At 44.8% G+C, this 21469-nt stretch overlaps 1 protein-coding gene across 1 annotated transcript in view; it reads right to left on the bottom strand.

Moving 5' to 3' along the window:
• Positions 1-9826: 9826 nt before the first annotated feature.
• The window catches only part of slc41a2b (solute carrier family 41 member 2b), a 38461-nt gene continuing 26818 nt past the window's right edge, over positions 9827-21469 (bottom strand). Inside the window, 1 exon segment of the mRNA XM_079294737.1 lies at positions 9827-12881. Coding sequence (XP_079150863.1) covers positions 12696-12881 — 186 coding nt within the window. The 3' untranslated portion in view covers positions 9827-12695.

Below are 21469 nucleotides of genomic sequence, written 5' to 3'. Positions count from 1 at the left end.
ATGGATCTTATGTCACGCCCATCGACGGTTATTTCAGCCAGTTGCAGAAACGGGATAAAGAACGGGGGTGTCATCCACAGATTGAGCTGGATGCTTAACTGACACCAAGAGGCTTTCTACCTTTCTTTCTTTCTTGAATACCGGGCAAGTGTGAAGAATGTGCCCACTGGAAGACATTCATGTCATTGTCTTAAATTCGAACATGAGGGCTTATCACACATTTGGTCAAATGTGTCCACATCAGCGTGTCCCCTGCCGGGTGTCATGTGTCCATGCGGCGCCCTGACATCGTGTACGTCCTCCTTCAGTGAGCAGAGATCATGCACCCTCTGATCTCCCGAGTGTTTCCTAGCGGCTTCATATTCCGCCAGATGTTGTGGATGTTGTACTGTGGCCTGTACAGTAATGTGTGTGTGTGTGTGTGTGTGTGTGTGTGTATGACCCTTTGAGGAATGAGTCTTAAAGCAGCCGTGTCTGTTTCTGGATTTATACCATGTCATCAGCATTTTTCACCATTGTGCGTATCAGAGTGCCTCATGTGCTGTAACTACAAGTGGAGCAGCCGGATGATGGCTGCATGATGGTGTGTGTGTGTGTGTGGACACTCTGTGCTGTACCCACTCTGCCTTACAGGGGACGTCCCAGAGGAAGGCCGAGACTCTCTTTCAAACAGGCATCACTTATTTATTTATTTATTCTCAGACGACTGCCCATGCTCCTTGCTCACTATTGCCATGGCAACACACCTAAACTCTCTGCATCTCTCGTTCCCTCCCGGGATCGCGTCTCACTCCTTTTTGATCCTGTTCATTTTCACTCACCAAAATCATGAATAATTGAGCGTGTACAGTACACTGAGTGTGGGAGAGTGGTGTCTATCCTACGACCTGCGGTTCATCCTGTCTGATGTTTTCACAATAAAATGACACTGAAACTCCCACAGCCTCCCACTGCTTTTTTCTTCTTCTTTTTTTTGCACGTGTTATGTCAAATATGTAAGAACATACCAGCTGTACAAGACCTCTGACACAGAAAAGTCCCCGCAGCACTTCAACAAACTATTCAGAACAGAAGAATGAAGCTGTGGATTCATCTCACTTTCTGTCACAATGGAAGATGAAGATGATTGAACTCAAGGGAGTAGAATACATCTCATACTGGTGCACATAGTGTAAGCAATTAAACCTTCTGTGCACTTCATGCAGAGGGATGATTACGATTTTGTAGTTCCACCTCTTATTTATAATTATAACAATATAAACGATAAATAAAAATTGATACTCTTTTGTATAAAACCCTAGTAGATATAGAATGAACATGAAAACAGATAGAATGTTATAAATAATGGAAAATAAGATGAAAAACATCAAAATTAAGATGAAATAGAATGCAAAGAATACATATAATAACAATAATATGAATAACAATAATGTAATGCATAACATTATGGTAAAATAAAACCACAAAATCATAATATTTAAATCAGAATCCATATTTGCAGAATTCTCATACAAACACTGCAGCAGCATTAACGTTCTCCATCATCTTCTACTCTAAACCTTTCTTCTCTACGTCAGTGGTGGAGATCTGAATTTTGAAGACAAAAACTCAAAAAGTCTGCGTGTGATTGAGCTGTGATTCACAGGCTTTCCTGTCAGCCAGCGATCATCCTCACTGTCTCCGCTTTGTCACTTCATCATTGTCTATGGCTCCCGAGGGCTCTCTCAATGGCTTCTATTTATAGGATTTTAACCCTATAAATTGATCTAATTGGTCTCTTCATCTGTTAAACTGAAGCATTTGCACACCTGAGTGTCTCATAGAGCCAACGTTTAGCTTGTTTGCTCTGGGCTACTGTAGAAACATGGCAGACTTTGTGAAGAGGATGTAAATGCCTCATTCTAGGCAACAAAAACACAATAATTCTTATTTTCAGGTGATTCTACATGCATGAAAACATACTTAATAAGATCACAACAGATCACTGGCCCCTTTGAGGAGGAGAGGTAACACCACAGTGTGAAACTATTCCATTACAAGTCGAAGTTCTGATCAAATTATACTTCAATCACAGAAAGCATTTACAGTTATCGTCATGGTGGAGCTCATTTCAATGTACACGATTGATTAATGCAGCTTTAGAATGTCAGTTCACCCAGAATATAAAAGGCGTTGCCATACTTGTGAGGGTCATTGTGTTGTGGTGATGACAGGAACAACCAACTCAATACTAAACCAATACCGTTAGCTTTGCTAGGCCCCTCGAGCCAAACTGAGCCTTTAACAACCTTTTTATCTTCGTACGCTTACTCCTGACATTTCTGGACAAGACTTGCTTTTTTATGTTTCAGTCGTTCCTACGCATAAAAGCACGACGTAAACACTGTAATATACTTACAATGCATACTCAACGCACAGCATTGTCCTAGAACGAATGAATAAGACGAAGTAAGTAAAGCTTGAATGGTAAATACATCTGAACAATCACAATCTAAGCTGACACAACTCTTTATGTCATATTCTTCTGTCTTCCGTGGAGTATCTATCTGACAAGCCACTGGTGGGTACATTTTGGCATGGGTTGTACCCTCCAGTAGCCCATCATGTCCCTGCCCCTGATGCACCTGCCACGGCTCATTAGCGCTGCAGCAGATGTGTTTGTGTCTCAGCCTCCGTCTCTGTCCATCTCTGAGGCTGCTCAGCCTCCCTGCAAAGACCCCCAACCCTCTCATTACGCCGACACTGCGTTCTGCTGCGCTGAGTGGTCCCTTTCAAGTGGCCCGCTCTAAAGAAGAGGCCCCGGTCCAAAAAGTGCCACATGAAGGAAAGCAAACCAAAACAGGATGAAAGAGAAATGCAAAGTAAGATTGCTCTCATCTGTGAACACCACAGATTTGGAGTGTATGGGCATTTTTTTCCTGTGTTCAGATTTTGAAATGCTTTCACTCGAAGCCCTGTCCTCGCACTCGAATAGCCTCTGCATGCGCTTGAATTTGCTCTGCTTCTGCTCAAACTGTATGCTTGTTGCTAGCACAGATTTCCTGCACTCCATCTCCAGAACTTTACACTCAGGCTGCTCCTGTGCGCTCGTGAAAATGTCTGCTCTCAGATTTCTCCTCTGCTTTCGCAATGTTTTGTCCAATAACCCTCTCCAAATAACCCGACCAATAGATTGCTGAAAAATGCTAAATGATCCCAGCCTCATTGTGTGTTAGCTTTCCTTCTTAGAGCGTCCCCTTTAACCGGGTTTCATCCACTCCCACCCTCCAAAGCTTTATTATTGCACATACATCCCTTGTGTTCTTTTTCAACTTTCGGAATAAAAGGACAGTTATAATATATATATATATCAGTGGCGGGCCGTGCATTTTATACCTGCTCCGGTTATTATTTGTTTCTCGGGGTGTAACAATACACGTATTCGTATTAAACCGTTCGGTACGAGGCTTACGAACCGAACAATACGTTTGAATAATACTAGTGGATTTGGAAGATGCCGAAGCTTAAACTGTGGGAAATATAATGTTTTCGGTGGACTGCACTCACGTAGGAGACAACGAGCTTTGTGACCTCAGCTGAGGCTACGCTAAACTAGCTTAACAGGAAAACAACGCGGCAAACCCCGCGATGACGGGATGCTTCGTCATTAATGCATATGGTCAGAATGTGATTAACACAATAACAAGAACAAACTCACAAGAACCAGTCACATATATTTATATGACAACAAACCAACAAATCAATCCGCCGCACACTAAAGAACACGAGCCATTCAACTATTATTCACATCAGAGGCAACAATATTCACCATATCATAAAAACAACACCACAGAAAATCTAACAGTAGTAACGCTGCAGATGTAACAACACAAAAGCACTTCACTTACCAAAGCTGCTGTTCACTAAAAGACAAAGTCCATCCTCCTTACTTTGTTAACAAAGAGTTCAATGACGCGCTTGTACAGAACATTGGTTCAGTTCCAGTCAGAGGTCCTCCTGCGAGCATGTTGGTTGAGGTGTAGATCCACTCAGGTCTCAGCAAAAGATTCATTCTTAGCCATAAAATGTGCAACGCTTCTCTGCCGCTGTCAGCCAGAAATACCGTTCGTACAAACGGAAGGTCAACGGTTCGATCCTCGACTGGGACGTGTCAAAGTGTAGCTGAGCAATACACTGAACCCCCGGCCCTTAAGGGATCAATATAGCAGAAAAAAAACAAAAAAACTAAAGATCTGATTGGTTGAAGACTTTGACAATCAACAATATCGTCCCCATTCACAAAAAGTGCAAAGGCTCTCTAGCGGGCATCGGGCCTCTCTCCTTACAGAGAGACATAGGGGCTGAATCTGATTGGATAAGAGCTCTCCTTAAAACAAGCTGTACTGGAAGCAGAGCAACAGAGGAACACAGGAGCTGTGCAATGAGAAAATAAGCTAATGGGAAAAAATATGGAATTCATGTTGTGTATTTGTGAAATATTATTAAATTGTAAAATAGCTATAACTTTGTGATTCTGTTTAGGCCAGCAGAGAAGGCTTAGCTGGCCCTGACGGACCACCACCCATACTTATTCTTTAAATGGGAAGATCTGGTTTGTCTACAGAAAGGTAAAAACCACAATTTGCGAGAGGAGTAGAGTATTCTATTTTTTGACAGTATGCAGTGACTTCCTAAAAAACAGCTGGTTTGTGAAATGTAGCGGGGCTGTTATACATTAGACTTAAGGCACCACTATGCTTCATCAGAACTGCTTGTCTGGTAGTCAGCTTCCCCCACACCCTTCCAACATCTGAATCTCTACCAAGCTATTTTCTTTTTGGTAACAACCGAATGGAACACAATGAATAACACTTTTTTTTTTTAGCACAACCTGACCCGAACTTTTTCCATCTGCTTCTAATCGTTATGCTAAACCAAGCTAACCGTGTCCTGGCTCTAGCTTCATGAATAAAGCGGTACAGACATGAACTCCTATCGATCTCCTCATCTAACTCTTGACCAGCGCCCTTTTCTTGCGGCCTGAGGTGGCTGTGGCACAGGTGTGGGGAAGTTGTTCCTTAATCACAGGGGGCTGGTGGTTCAATTATCTGCTCTTTCTGTCCATATGTGCCCTTGAGCAAGGCACTAAATGAATGCAGTCCATTTACCGTGATGTTTTAGCTCTTGGTCTGAAATAGAACCTGTGACAACATCAACACTGTTGTGTGTCCTGCTGTAAAAAAGACACATTGAATAGACAGGGTGTGGTGTCTGAGTGCAAACACCTGCTTAACCCCCACCCACTTCAGCAACCACACACACACACACACACACTATTGGCAGCGTTCCTCCTCCTGGCTGACCTTGTGGCTCAAACGTATTCGGTTCGTCATGCGTACCGAACCGTGAGCCTCGTACCGAACGGTTCAATACGAATACGCATACCGTTACACCCCTAATATATATATATATACATATATATACATATATATATATACATATATATACATATATATATATACATATATATACATATATATATATATATATATATATATACATATATGTATATATATATATATATATGTATATATATGTATATATATACATATATATACATATATATATATATATATATATATACATATATATATATATGTATATATATGTATATATATATACATATATATATATATACATACCTGTGACAGGTTGCAAAAGTGACGATACATCAGTGTTTAAGTGTTTCATTTAGGCCCATTCATGGCTGGCTGGCTGGAGGGTGAAGGACACTTTCTTTCCTCTGGAGTCAAGCGATGACGTGTTAGGATCAGAGGAAACCTGTCTCCGCCTGAGACGTGTCCTACGTAGTGTCCTTCTGTGGTGATGGGCAATTAGTGTGTCTGGGGTGTTCACAGGGTGGCACACATCCAGCTGTGAATCTCCCCACAGAGTTAAGGCTGTCAGCCTCCTCCAGTTTTGGGTCGTGTGCAAAACGAGATTGATAACCGCCGAAATAAAGACGGATCGACCGCCATTTCTCTCCAGGAGCACTGAGAACCCACTACAGGCTGAGTCAGCCGTCCTCGGCGTTGGTGCTATCAATCTTCCCTTGCCGAAAGTACAGTTACTGTCAGTGTAAAAGATAGAGGACATTGTGGTGGTGGTGGTGGTGGTGGGGGGTGCAGAGGTCACAGTGTCACATCCAGGCCGGCTACCAACTGTCTCTGGGTTTTTTTCTGAGAAATGACTCGACGTTTCAGACAGCGGGACGCTGCCTTTCTCTGCCTGCTCCATCAGTTTTTCTTTCTTTTTGAAAGGTTTTGCCTTTTGTACCAGCTTTTGTTATTAAAGCTCTCTTTGTGTTCAATTCAACATATATGCCTCAAGTCCTGCATTTGGGTCGTCCTTTGATCTGACATCTGTGACAATACTGTCGTATGCAATATAAAACGCCTATTAAAAAGTAATATAGTAGTATGTTGTGAAAAATGTCATAGTGTAGTTTGTCATAACAAATGTTATTATTTGTCATAGTATAATGCCAAGGAACATGTTAATATAGTATGTGACAAAAATCATCAAAAATGTCAACAAAAAAGTATTTTTAAAAAGTCATAGTATGGTATAACATGAAAATGTATTGGTATATTGTGTTGAATGAAACGTCTATGACATCATAGCACAGTACGTCCAAAAAAACGAACAAATTATATTATAGTAAGTATAAAAAAGTTATGAAATGTAATAGCGTAGAATGTCAAAAGCGCTTTAAAAGGTAGCGGTAAAGTACATCAGAAAAGTCATCGAATAGTATGTCACATAAAGTAAATTTAAATATATATTTACAATGTCAAAAAAAGTCATCAAAATGTCATAGTATAGTATGTCTTAGAAAGCCATTGAAATGTCATATTATAGCATGGCAAAAAAACATCATAAAAATGTCATAGTATGTCCAATAAAGGTCTTACAAATATATTAAGGTATATCGAAAAATTCCTAAAAATGTCAAAGTGTAGAATGTCTAAAAACAGGTATAGTATGTTGCATAAAGTCATAAGAATGTCATATGATAGTGTGTCTTCAAAAAAATCATTAAAATGTCGTACGGACTGTATGCACCTTGTTAGTGGGTGATGCAATTATACAAATTCATTTGGTTAACTGGTAGAATTGTTCCTTTACAACTAAATTGAGGCATGGATTTCAGAACCACCCATTTAGGCCGTGCCTCTTTTGCGTGTCTTGTTGTATGCTGTACATATACAACTGTACAAATGGAGAGTTGAGGACCTTCAACACCAGCATGTGGGGCTGATTATGTAATGTGAAATCCCCCATGAATCTATACAATGTAATGGTTTGATTGTTCTCAGCATCACCCTCACAAACCTTTGGCTCTTTCACTTTATTGGTGCGATTGAAGGCCCCTGGTTTCATAACTGTGACCCACTGTTCGAACACGCACTTTGGCTTGACTGGCAAGACCCACGAGCCTCTAGAGAAATCTGTTTCAAATGACGTTGTGTGTGAAACATCAATTGTTTTCCTGAACACCCAGGGAGCTGCTGGGGGATTCACGAGCTGGCTGTGAGCTACTGCCAGACCTCTGAGAACACGCCCGTCCCTCTCGGGGCTCCATATGAACATACTGCTAATAGCCCCAAGGGTGGCTGGATGAGTGATGGGAGGGGGATGGGTTTCACACGCCCTCTGGTCCTGTCTGGATCACTGCTGCTGAGCCGGCAGACTGTAACCTCAAAACCTCACAGCTCGGTTTATCAATCTCGCCCCACGTCCCATCGACCTTGTTAAAAATGAGCCGTCTAGACGCTAACAGAGGTACGTTGTTAAACACAACACAAGCTCATACATCAACAGAAATATATGAATTATAGCTTCAGCCTATAATAATGAAGCAGGACAGCCTGATATTCACCTGGAATGTGCTGTTCAGTGCTCTAGTAATCAGGTATTCTTAGATGTCCTGCCATTATTAGTCGACACAAACCTCCCCACCCATAGAAAGTCCTTCCTCTCAAGAACTCTCAGCCAGTAAGACAATCCATAAGCATGAATATGATATATACTGCCTTTGGCTTTGATCACGAGAGGTAAGAAAATTAATTTGACGACGTTGAAAAGTTGTGAAGAGTGTTTGATTGCTTCTCACCGTGTTTAAGGAGAAATGGGGAATCCATTAGTTATACAACCCAGGACTTTGAATTGAGACCACGCACTCAGTCTGAAGTACCTCCTTTTCCTTTTGATCCTCTTCTCGTTTCCAAGAAAGACACACCTTGTGACACCCAACTTTAAAAGTTTATTATTTCCACGCTGACATTCTAGCTTGGTTGTTTTCATGAGAAGCCACACAGTTGCAGACGTCTGTGCTTGTAACAGTTCATCAGCTCAGCGAGGTACGGTAGCTCGTCCTTCCATTCTGAGAGCACTTCTGGGGGGAACTTTCATGCTTAGTGTTGCAGCTACGGAGGGACGCTTCACGGCCAAATGGCTGAGGTCATGAGTCCATGTCCCTCAGGTTTGATTCATTCAGGGAACAGTTCAGTTCTATTGTAAATGTTCTGTCACTTTGAAGCATACATGCAGCGTATTGCTGCCCAATGTTGTGCAAGTGGGACCCTTTTAAAAGGTGAATGATATATGTACAAATATGTACAAATTAAATATTGTACAGTTAAGAGTTCACCTACTTCCACAGCCCTCGATGCCTCTGACGAAATCAGCTCTGGTTCCAGCGGCGCCTCCGGCAGCAACCAGTCCACCGTGGACAGACCCAGATCCGGCTTCTCTGCCGACCTTTGACCTGCAGTCCGAGCTCAGGCTGAAGATGGAGAGCTCTGCCCCAGGCAGCAGTGGCCCCACTGGGCTGCCTGGCTGGTCCCCGCTAGGGGCCAAAACCAACACCACGCTGCTGGAGGCCCGGACCATATTGCTGGGCCAGATGGAGGCAAGGGAGGCAAGGGAGAACCAGAACCAGGACTAAAGCGGGGCAGACTAAAAGGAGAGGCTTTCTAAAGAGACTCTGGTGAGGGAAACATTACCACTTTTGGCCACAGGGACACAAAACGAAAGTTCCTCCTGGTAGCTTTAATATACGATTCACCATTATTTAAATAAGCTACCATACAAGCTACTGCTTTGAAGTCACGAAAGACTATTTATTTAAGACAATATCTTTTATTATATTGTGTGTCTTGTGCGCATTTGATGAAAAAAAAAAAAAGACAGCATTTCGAACTTGCAATACTCCCTCCTGCAAACAAAACGTACGTTCAAAAGATGTTTAATCTGGCTAAGCATTGTCCTCAATGCATACCAACCTCATCAATCACAATATTATTTATTTGAAATGGTCTCTTGTAAGAAGAATGCTTTTGTCCAAACAATCTCAATCATTTTGTGAGAGCAGAGAGAAGTTCTGTTCTTCATTTCCCACGAACACAGGAAACATGAGCTGCGTTATGTGTTGGGGATGGGGGCTTTATGTGCGACATCTGTGCAGAAATGCTTGTTTTCCCCCAAACACTGAGGCCAAGAGAAGAGGTTTGAGCACTGCCTGGTCGTGTTGTCATGGAGACTGTCGGAGTAGATAATATCTAGAGCTTACTTCAGGCAAACGAAGGGGGACTTTTTTACCGTTCATTTCCATCCTAACTCCTGCTTCAATGTGTGAGCTTTCATCTGCTGCATTCGGAGCTTGTGTGACGGCTGTCTTTCCCTTTCAGTGCAGTAATGACTACCGCTGTGTGGATGAGAGGACGGCCACTCGTCAGCTAAACCCTTTCACAGAAATAACCACAAACCAGATGCTTTTCAATGGAAAGACATTTATTGGGACGGTTTGGGCCCAGATGAGCCTCAAACGCAAATAAAGGGTTTCATAATACATGTCACCCTCTAGATTCAGACAACTTTGATCTCATTTCACGCCAGCAATTCAAATGATATCACTTTGTAATGAAACTCCTCAAACATACAATAGTCGTCGTCGTAGAACTAAAAGTGAGTACAAAAGGAATTCATTGCACAGTATTAAAATGCTGTTGGAAGAAAATAGCATCAATGGCGCGACAGAGAGAAATACCTTGTTAACCAGTGGATCTCAAGAGGCACATACTGGAGCTGATCAGAACTTCTACGTGCACACAATATGCTGCTGAGATTAAGAGGGAGGTTCGATTTAGGGAGCTAATTTTTGAAGTAAGATAGATGTGATTCCTCCTGGAGTCAGAGACAGAAATGTAATGAGGCTTCATCTGGACCAAGCCTTACATTTTAAACACAGAATTCTGAAAAAGTGAACGAAATCTGGTGTTTAATCAGGTTACGTTAACACCGATTACATTAGTCTGAAATAAGAAGAAAATCAGCCTACGCTGACATGGAAGCGGCTGATTGGCTGTGTGCATGCATGGATACTCTGCACACTGTAAACAGCATGTGATTAGCGTCACATCCGCCGTGGAATGTTTCGTTTTTCCTGCCGTACCGGCTAACAGACAGGGCAAACAAACAGGGCAAACAAACAAAGGACATAAATGAGAGGGAGCACAGGAGGTTGACATAATATACAGAAGAGTTCATGGTTTGCTTTGCATGAGATTCAGAGAAGCGTTAACATTGACCCAATATCAGGAGGCTGAGGTGGAAAAGATGCAAAGATACACAAAGTAAGTTTGTCTGTGGATTGGTGGACCATCCACTACACCTCGCTCCTCTTAGTTCTGCTGCTGGGCTCTAGTTAGTTCGCCAACTAATTAAGTTAATGTCAAATTGATGAGTTGGTTGAAAGCGTGGTCTTTAGCTGATCAAACGATCACGATGTGCTAAAAGACTGATGCTGTGTTCACGCTAGGTGCTTCATGGCGGTCACAACCTGGTGACATGTCGGTAGCTACAATTAACACAAGACAAGACATGCAACACTAAAGAAAGAAAATATCCTTGAATTGCAGTGTAGAGCTTGTTGGTTTGTATGATAAAGGAAGATTAAAGTACTATTTCATTCTAATATAACTCAGTTTGGCTGCTCAGCTTTACATACTTTGAATTTTCAACCTATGTTATTTACTTTTAAGGTTGCACTCGAGCACAAGCTGTTAGGATGAGGACTGAGCCATGCGTCTGGCAAATGTAATGCGTCTGTGGTAACGCTGCCGGGGTTTCTCATCTAAACTTGATCCAATACAGTAAATATCAACTACAAAGTGGATGTGTAGTCGTGAACGGGGCTTCTTTTTATCTTACCTTTAACCCCACAGAGTAATGTACGACTGTAGGCTATTAAAACCCTGACTCTGAGCCCTGGGAGTAACCCGGTTATTACTGTAGGTATAAGCTAGTTAGACAGGTATGCTAACGATTGCAGCTTGTTAGCAGATAAAAACAATGTTGAATCCATTCTTTAGACTGTTGTGGGTTTTGTTTCGGAATGGAAGACCTTCATCCAAACCGCCGCGTGCACACCACTTCAACATGTGGGGAAATCCACAGCTTGCTGTACAGACCTGACATGCCCAGTCACGGTTGCTAAGCAATGATTGGACAATCACTGTTCAGGGGGCGGGGTTTAGTGAAGGGTACCATATAGTGTTAGATGTCGGGCCATGAAATGACTTGTGACCTTGAACTAAATTACCTTTAACATTATCAATTTATTACATTTTGACACTTTTTATAATTTGCCAAGATTCTGTGCTCACTGCACCGAATCTTGGCAAGAAATTATTGAAATTCAGAACAGAGAGCGATCGGAAGGATCTGTGAGACTGGAATCGATCTACTTGCTGGTCTCCCAAAAGGGTCGGGACAGGTTTGAAAAAAGCAAATGAGAAAAAATAAAGTTTCCATCTGTACGAATAAAAAGAAAAAAACCAGCCGCAGAAATGTTCGCTTACTTGCAGCCGGGAGAAATGTTCCAGCTTAGCCTTGCAGAGAACAGTGGAGGGGAACTCAAAATACTAAAAAAGGGAAAATTAGAACTGTTCTGTTTGGAAAGAGCACATTTGGATTCTGGAAAAAACAGGTGAAGAAACATCAACTTCTCCTATCACCAATACAAATCCACCTTACCCCCCCCCCCCCCCAGCCCTGGTGCTGGCAGACCTGCTGACGTGGCAGTTCAAAGCGTTTGTTGAGTTGATCTCGGATAAACCTTCACCGTGGTCGTCTCCGTGTCCCTCCACTGACTTGATGTTGCAAAGCCGTAACACACAAGGCAGGTAATGAAGTCTGTGACACGGTGGGTGGTAAATCCCCAAAATATACACCAACAAAAGAGATGTTTTTAAGTAGAAGACCTCCGACTGATGCTTGGCTGGCAGAGTAAACCACTGTGCCAGCAGCAGCAGCGATGTTTCCTCAGCGCTGTGGGGGATGTTTTCCTGCTCCTCTTAGCAAGACCAGCAATAAAATATGCAAGTGCTTCGGTGCAAACTATGCAGATTCAAATCTGTGCTGAGAACGGTCTAAATGTATGTGATGTGTCTTTTGTGTGTAATAAAAAAAGAAAGAAAAGCCAAGAGCAGAAAATAGTTCTGAAAACCATCCACCATGTGGTTTAATGTGCCGGAAGGAGCGAAGGAGAGCGCCCACGTTCCCAAAGGGCTGAAGGGAGTGAGAAGTCGGGGGGGGGGGGGGGGGGGGGGGGGCGTCGGTCAACCACCGATGCCTTGTTGTCAAAGGCCGCCTCAGTCACCCACATCGCTGTCCTGGTCTCCTATGACCCACAGGAAGTGGAAGCTGAGTGCCAGCAGGGCGGTGCCCAGCAGGTCGCCCAGAGCAGTCAGGTAAGGAATGGAAAAACTGTCGGGATCTTTGCCGCTCCGCCACATGGAGTGCACCATCCAGTCTGCTATGCACAACAACAGCAACACCTGGAAGAGAAACACAGGACGATTTGTCTGCGGCTCATTAATGTGAGGATATTGCGGGAGGCCTACGTTGCCACTTCTCTCGGAAAGAACCGGCAGAAAAGACGGGACGACGTGGAGCAGGACTCAATCCATTTAAAACTATCGATTCATTAAGTCAGAAGTAATCAACTCAAATGAATAGTTCGACATTTTTGGAAACACTTCTTAGCTTTCTTGCTGAGAGCTTAATGAGTGAGTTGATACCACTGTAATGGCTGCATGGTAAATATGTAGTGAGAGCCAGCAGCTTAGCTTAGCACAAACAGTGCTAAGCTAAGCTGCTGTTTCCACTAGCTATCTGGCAAACAGTCACAGCCAAGAAGAGTCATTTTGACGCTTGGGTTTATTAGGAACAAATGACATACAACAGATATTTAATAATTTCATTAGTGAGCTTCAGAGGTACTGGTTGGCTGATTTGTTTCTAGCTTTCATGCTAAGCTAAGATGACAAATAAGCATATTTCCATCCATCCATTTTCCTCCGCTTATCCGGGGTCAGGTCGCGTTGGTAGCAGGCCAAGCAGGCTGACCCAGACCTCCCTCTCACCGGCAACATGTTCCAGCTCATTCTGGGGGATCCCGAGGCGTTCCCAGGCCAGCTGGGAGAGGTAATCCCTCCAGCGTGTTCTGGGTCTTCCCCGGGGTCTCCTACCAGTTGGACGTGCCTGGAAAACCTCCAGTGGGAGGCGTCCAGGAGGCATCCTAATTAGATGCTGAACCACCTCAGCTGACTCCTTTCGACGCGAAGGAGTAGCGGCTCGACTCCAAGTTCACTCCTGATGACCGAGCTCCTTACCCTATCTCCAAGGCTGAGCCCGACCACCCTACGGAGGTAGCTCATTTCGGCCGCTTGTAGCCGCGACCTTGTCCTTTCGGTCACGACCCAGAGTTCGTGACCATAGGTGAGGGCAGGAACGTATACCGAGTGGTACATTGAGAGCATTGCCTTGCGGCTCAGCTCCCTCTTCACCAAGACGGTCCGGTGCAGCGCCTACTTTACTGCTGCAGCGCCTACTTTACTGCTGCAGCGCCTACTTTACTGCTGCAGCCGCACCGATCCGCCTGTCGATCTCACGCTCGGGGGCCGATACCTGAGAATGGGTTTATGTTTAGACACTGCTAGGGTCTGTGATTGTAATTCCTGTAGACTGATTGGACCCCTTGAAAATGTAGATTTTCAAGACCTCCTGTTTCTAAAACCTCTAAAAGCAAATCTGCCTTCTTTGAGGAATCCTCAGGCACGTTAACAGTGCTTTTTATCAGTGAACATTTGGGACAGTCAAGTCTGAGCTCAGACTGGGCCAGTCAATGAAGTCTAAAACTACTGCTCCAACACTTAGTCTATTCAGTTGTTCTGCTCCTATTGGAGTCCCAAAAAATGTTCGAAGAAATCACCGTAAGCTGTCAGAGTTCGATGCAATAGAGTTTATTCTTTGAGCAGGAAGTAAACCCGAGCATTTGCCCCGCTGAACACAGCCTTATATACTTCCCCGTCCGGGGCCAATGCTCCAGCTTTATTTTAAACTCCTCGAACAGACGAACAGAGTTCAAAATTAGTGAATAACGTGGCAAAATTAGTACTGACAAAGTTTCGTGCTCCGACGTCATGCAGTGTTTTGGAAATATTCTTTCTTGTAGCAACTTCAATAATACTAATTTGTGTGTCAATACAAACCTGTTGGTCAGGCAATGGGGAAAAACATGGTTTTTAATATTATCCTAAAGCTATCTTGCTTTTTTTTCCCCGTAAAGTTGCTCGTACCAGCGTTCCGAGTCAGATTCACAAACTTGTGAACTTGATGAGAGCTGCCTGTTCGTGAGATTTGATCGTTGGTATAATTTACGCTCTAAAATGTCTATAAATCGACTTGTTCCATTGTATTGGTGTGCAAGTGGCTGGATTATGTTTAACGATATTAGGGGGCCGATACCTGAGAATGGGTTTGTGTTTAGACACTGCTAGGGTCTGTGATTGTAATTCCTGTAGACTGATTGGACCCTACCGTACTTGGCAGGTGCTTAGAGCAAACCATTGCACAGAAAGCACTTTAAGAAAGCACTGCATAGTGTGGTTGTGTTGCTGCAGGTCCTTGCAAAGACTTGGTACCTGCCCCCAGGAAAATGACATTCGACCTGCTCTTAAATATTACGTGACCGGAATGATGGCGGAATGATCAAAGCATATTTCGAGGGATCGGTATTTGGCGAAATAAACCTGATCAGTGTTGTGAAGCTGCTCTCCTACATGACAGCCAGCCAGGCTCTAGAGTGCAATAGATCATGAGTTCTGACACCAGGGTGCAGCTTTCGCGGACGCTAAACATGCACAAACGAGACAACAATAAACCATTTTACTGTCCAAGTATACACAGTACTTTAGTACTGCCAAGCAAATAGCGTCTCAGTGCTCCAATCCTATTTGCACGGATTCAAATTAAAATGGGGTTATTTGCAGACATTTAGCACAAAATTGGCCCCTTTCTATGCAAATGAGCGTAATTCACAAGGATCAGCACTACTAGCCACACTCAGTAACAGTGAAACGTGAAGCGTCTTTAGAGAGTTGCTGGTATTTGAATCACATTTAAAAGGGATGTCCGCTTCAACTCATTTACTTTGGGACGCAGTGACAGTCATGAGAAGTGAATGAATAAAGCTCCCCTACATGTCATTCTGGAAAATACATGAGAAACAAAACGGGATTTAAATAACCAATGAAGTTACTCTGCTGACTCTCCCCCCTCACACAACCGACGCATCGACTGCATTTTTACTTTGCCACGTGGATGTAAATAAAATATATTCATTCAATCCAGAGGGGTCTTGGGACCAGGAAGAAGAACCAGAGTTGCGTTCATTGACAAACTCCCAGTTAGACGACGACACACCAGTCTAAAAGGGGGATTTGTAAATAAAATATATTCATTCAATGTTAAATAATATGCGCTATACTTGTAAGCTTATATTGCGGAGTTGTGAGGTCACTGTAAGTAGGTCAAAACACCGAGCAGGGCATTCCGTCGCCTGTTCGCACGATAGAAACAGATACAGTGGCCCTGAAAGAAACACTTGCTTAAACCACCAGATTAGGGCGGAAACTGCCATCTTAGAGTAGGAGAAGAGTTCTCTTTATCTATTCACACAGAAAGTTCGACATAGCTTAGAACTGCACCCTTTTTCGGCACCTTAAGTGTTAACAATATGCTGTTACATCAACATTTCACACACACTGACGTTCCAGAGAAGGCGGGATCCGGAAGTGAGCCAGTGTGGGTGAAGTTGCCCAGTGTTCCATCAGGCCATCTGAACGCTAGAAACAGATCTGCCTCCTACTTTGTATTTAACCAATGGCTCCATAAGGAGAACCAAATGACACGCCTGCGCACTCTGTATAAGCGCCCTTAGGTTTCACTTTTGCACCTTTTTGCTAGGGTCCGTGGTACGTTTAACTGCTGGACATAATACTTCTGTCACAAATAAATGTTATTGCTTGAATTGAGCTAAACGCCTCGATCTCAGTCTGTTCACTCGAGTTTCATTCTCAACATGGTAGCAGAGAATGGTTCTAACGATCTAAGAGGATTTTTCATCGAGTAACAGACGTTTCTTCTGTCAACAGAAAGAAAAAAAAGGCATTTTCCCGAGAGGCTGGGAAGGCCGGCTGCCGACCGGAGCCATTCTGCTCAACTCGGGAAACTGATCAAACAGCGCTGAACTAAAAAGGTAAGCAGAGCCTATTTTATTGAAATCTGCAGATTGTCTATAGATACTAAATTGAATTGGTCAGGAGTACTGGAGTTGTGAGTATGAATTGCATTGACTCAATTGCTAAAGATAAATTACGTAGCATTGTGACAGGATTGTTGTGCCAGCAGTGGGGGATTTTAGTATAGAATGTACATGCGTGTGTGTGGATCTAACAGAAACTGACAATTGTGAAATTGCATAGGCTGACATTGTGTTCACAGCGTAAGTTTCGATAACTGATTCGGAGGTTACACAGCCGTGGCGAAAGCTTCGGTTCGCTGACCAATGACGGTCTGAAAGACTGAATCCCGGGCCACACTGTTGATTTATGCGACGTAGCAAACTAAAGTTTGGATCAAGTATATAGAAATTGTTGTTGAAATACGCTGATGTGAGAGTAGTGTGAGAGGAGTCTGCACGTCATTTCCTTAAGGGACCAGATTCGTGTGAAAGCGGACACTGTAAAACGAAGATCCATACGTGGTTTGATGTCCGAGTATTCCAGAATTGGCAGTGTATGGTCTGTGTGCAGCGTAGATGATCTCAGGGAGACATCGATTCAATTGTAGCACAAGATATCGCTACATCCTCAAGGGACCGTGTTCGTACAAGGCGTACACTGTAAACAATAAGATCAATAGATCTTTCCAGACGTGGTCTGTGTGCGATTATTTGTGGAATAAGGCAGTGTGTGGACGATTGCGTGCTGTGTAATGTCTCAGGTAGGCACCCATTTCCTCAAGGGACCGAGCTCGTGTAAACGCTATAAGAACAGATCCATATGTGATTTGTGTGTATTTCAGTGCCGGCAGTGTATGGTTTTAATTTGGTATGGATGAGAGTGATTGTGTGAAGCGTACATGTGTTAGAGACAGCTGAGAATTGGCAGGTTTGTGTGCTTTTCAGTGATTGACGGCCAGTGGAGCAGAATACAAGCATAAGACACAAGCCTTGCACCCACCACAGAAACACAAAACACTAGGTTAGACTGAGGAAAGCTGAGGGTTAATATACATGTCAGTTTTACTGGTAGAGTTAGACAGATTAATTGGGAATTGTGTTGCTTAGGGACCGTAAAAAATTAAAAAGCGAACAGAACAGAGCAGATAGTCAGGCAGAGACACTGAACAAGGGAGTGAAAATTGTAGATAAGGACCAGGTGCAGCTGTAGGGAGTGTGAAAGATTGTAGCTCGGGACAGTTCGAGTCTCGTTCAAGGTCAGAGGGCAGAAGAAAATTTGGCAGCAGCTTTGGCTCCATCTGGTGGCACTTCAGGAACTGCAGGAAGAAAAGTTGGGAGAAGCTTTGGCTCCCTCTGGTGGTACTTCAGGAACTGCAAGAACAACATTTGACAGGAGCTTTGGCTCCATCTGGTGGACATTCGGGAGTACTGCATCCAAACATTTTGAATTGAAAAAAAAAATAGAAATTTGAAAAATTAAAAAAAAAATTAATAATTTTGAAAAAATAAGAAATTGGAATTGAATTTTAAAAAAAAAACTTGAATTGGGAAAAAAACACAAGAAGACATGGCTGGAGCTGTGGCTCCATCTGGTGGCTATTCAGGAGAACTGCGTGCAAAACTGAAAAAAACACTCAGACACAGGAGGCAAGACTGCATGGAAAAGAGACAAGATTCATTGGGATAACTGCATGAAACGATGGCAAGAGGAGGGATGGTGGAAGGCGGCCAGTCCACTACCTCCATCAGTCAACAACCTCCGGCTCTTTACCAACGATTTGACAAAACGAGTGGCTCACGCACAGACTGCAGAGAGAAATCAAACGACAAATCAAACCAAGCGATGGGGGTTCGCTAACCCACTGAAGCAAGCCCGCAAAGACAGAGAAGAGGAACAGTGAGTGGCAATGATGGCACTAGGAATGGCCATGACAGATCGGATGCAGGTGGACATGCCGACCGGAAAAGAAAAAACCAGGCCCCATCTGTCACTCAACATCAACCCCCTTGACGTCACCCCTACCACTCAAGCCCCGGTAGGTCTGGAAAAGACTGCACAGGAAACGGGCCAAACATCTCTGGCCTCGGCCCCTCCCCCAACTAGCCTGTATCCAGCACTTCCTCCGGTTCCTCCCCCATACTCCCCTAATAATCCATTCATACAAGCACCGGTGAGAAAAGTAAAGGGAGGACTGCTCTCAGGAGCATTCCAGATGTCCCTGGATGAAGGGTGCACCATCGACACAAGCTCCACCTCAACAGAGCGAGCGATGAGACATGATGGAGAGGGTGAAAACATTGGAAAGAGCTATGACAAGAGTCCCCATAGACGAAGAAGATCCTGAGACAGCAGAGAGAGGCCAGCAGGCCAAAGAGGATGAAACGGAGGCCCAGCGGCAGAGACACTTCGATCAGGAGTGTATTCAGCGACTTCGCGACGAAATCGCTGCCACAACACCTCGCCCCATGCACTCAGAAGAGACCTATGTGACAAGCAACCTGAACTATGATCCTGCAGCTGGAAGACAGCCATCACAAAGGAACTCAAGCGGACCAAACACATTGGAGAAGCTCTCTGTCCTGCGAACAGAGGCGGAAGAGCTACAACAGACTCTGGACTCAGTTATAGCCCACAGCAGAGAGACCAGCCACTGTGACAGACCGGTGAAATTGCCAATGTATACGGTGTCAGGCACTCTACACGGAGAAGTCTTCCCCCTCACGACAGGGACTGGAGTTCCACTCCCCCGACATGCCATGCAGCTTCGGTCTCAGGGCCAGCACCAACGAGAAGAAACAGAGGAGAGTGTTTTTGGTATATATCCCCTGAGAGCAGCCCCCACTCTAGCGCAACCACAGCGTGTTCAATTTGTGCCTTTTGGGTTTGCAGACATGACCAGCATGGTACAACAGCTTCCATCCCTCGATGCAGGAGCCGATCCGTGGATTGAGCTCACGGAAGCTTTGACTGCTGGCCGCCAGCTGGCAGTGAGCGACCTGAGAGCACTTCTCTCCCGCTGTCTGGGCCCATCCCAGTGTACTGCCCTACTACACATGGCAGGCGCTGGTGCGGCACCAGATGCCGACCCCTTTGATCGATATCGTACAGCGTTGTGGCGGGAGCTCAGAACTAAGTTCCCCACTCCAGTGAACCAAGGCGCAGTGGCAGCATTCACCTGGGCCCCGGGAGAGTCCCCGCCCCTGTATCTGGCCAGAGCAGAACGGGTGTGGCGCCAGGCCTTCAGAGAGCCACATGATGGAAGTGTTACCACAGTGGCACTATGGCGTGCAATGCTAAAACGAGGCCTCCCTGATGGACCTCGCCAGTGCATGGACGCAGTGGTTGGCCTAGAAGCAATGACACAAGACATGTGGAACGCCCAGCTCCGACATTACCTCTCTAAGCACATTCAAACTGAGGCGGGTAGCGACACAGAAATTAAGGCCCTGCAGAAGGCCCTACTCAAGAAACAACTCAAAGAACAAGACGCGGCTGAGGCCGCCAAGAAATCTAAGGCTAAACAGCAACAACAGCTGGTAGTCCAACCTGCACCGACTCCACCTCCAACGGCACCTACTCCTTCCGTCCCACTGGAGGTTATGATGGCTATGATGTCAGCAGGCGGTGAACAGTCACGCCCATGGGTCCCACAGGGCCAATGGGGTGGAAGAGGAGGAGGCAGAGGAAGAGGAGCGCCTGGAGGCAGAGGAGCGTCCTATTTCTGCTACAACTGTGGGAGACCGGGACACTCCGCAAGAGACTGCGTGTTAGCACCGCAGCAAACACAGAGAGGAAGAGGACAATACTCCAGGGGAGGAGGCGGACGGGGCTATGAGAGACAAAGACCACAGCAAGGGGCCCATCAGGCTCCTTGGGACGAGGAACATGGTCCCCAAGGCGGGGCCCATGCCACACAGGCAAACAGTCAACAACAATAGCCTGGAGGCTACAACAGCCCTCACGGAAGGGCTGACACGCCCCTCAACCACTGGAGTCACACACTCTACATTTCGGCCTCACCAGCGAACCTTTAATCAGGTGCTCAGTAAATGGACAGGATCACATCTTCCTCGTCGATACTGGAGCCACATATTCGAGTGTGATGACTACGCAGCCGTTGTCGGACCGGTTTGTGTCAGTGGTGGGAGTCTCTGGCACTCCAGTTCGACAATTTTACACCACCCCTCTCCCCATCACATTTCAAGATGCAACCCTGACGCACAGCTTTCTCTCTGCTCCAAATTGCCCAGTCAACCTGCTGGGACGAGATCTGATGACTCGCCTCAATCTGAGCATCTGGATGAACCAAGAGGGTGTCCATGTCTCGTCCAACCCACAAACTAGTACGTTGTCCATGCCAGTACGCATTCTCTCCCTTGCTCCCGTTACAGAGATGGTGTCCCCCACAGACGAAGAAGTTTACTGGCTACGCTGTCTTCAAACTGGCCCCCAGACCCCTGCCATCCAATATTGGTTCAACATTCTCAAACCAAAAATCACTCAGCTTTTCCCGTACAAAACTCCTCTGGAGCACGTCCATTGCACTCTAAATGTCACACCAGATCCCGACGACCCCTACACAGAAGACTGGGATGAAAACATGTCTCACCTTAGACCCACCATTCAGTGTCTACACATCTTTTGTGGCCAGGAAGGAGTAGCATCAAGAGTCATTCTATCTCCCTTCCTTCGCTCATGGTATCAGCTAGATGCGGACTCATCACCCCATGTCACTATGGCTGTTGGTTTTGGCCATGAGGCCAGAGGTCTGGGACCTATGATCAAGAGAGCACTAACTCTCACTTGGGAACCAACCACTACTGAAGGTCTGCTCAAAG

The sequence above is a fragment of the Melanostigma gelatinosum genome (genome assembly GCF_949748355.1).
Source record: "Melanostigma gelatinosum genome assembly, chromosome: 22".
In the NCBI taxonomy this organism is placed as follows: Eukaryota; Metazoa; Chordata; class Actinopteri; order Perciformes; family Zoarcidae; genus Melanostigma; species Melanostigma gelatinosum.
This window is presented reverse-complemented; position numbering and strand designations above follow the sequence as displayed.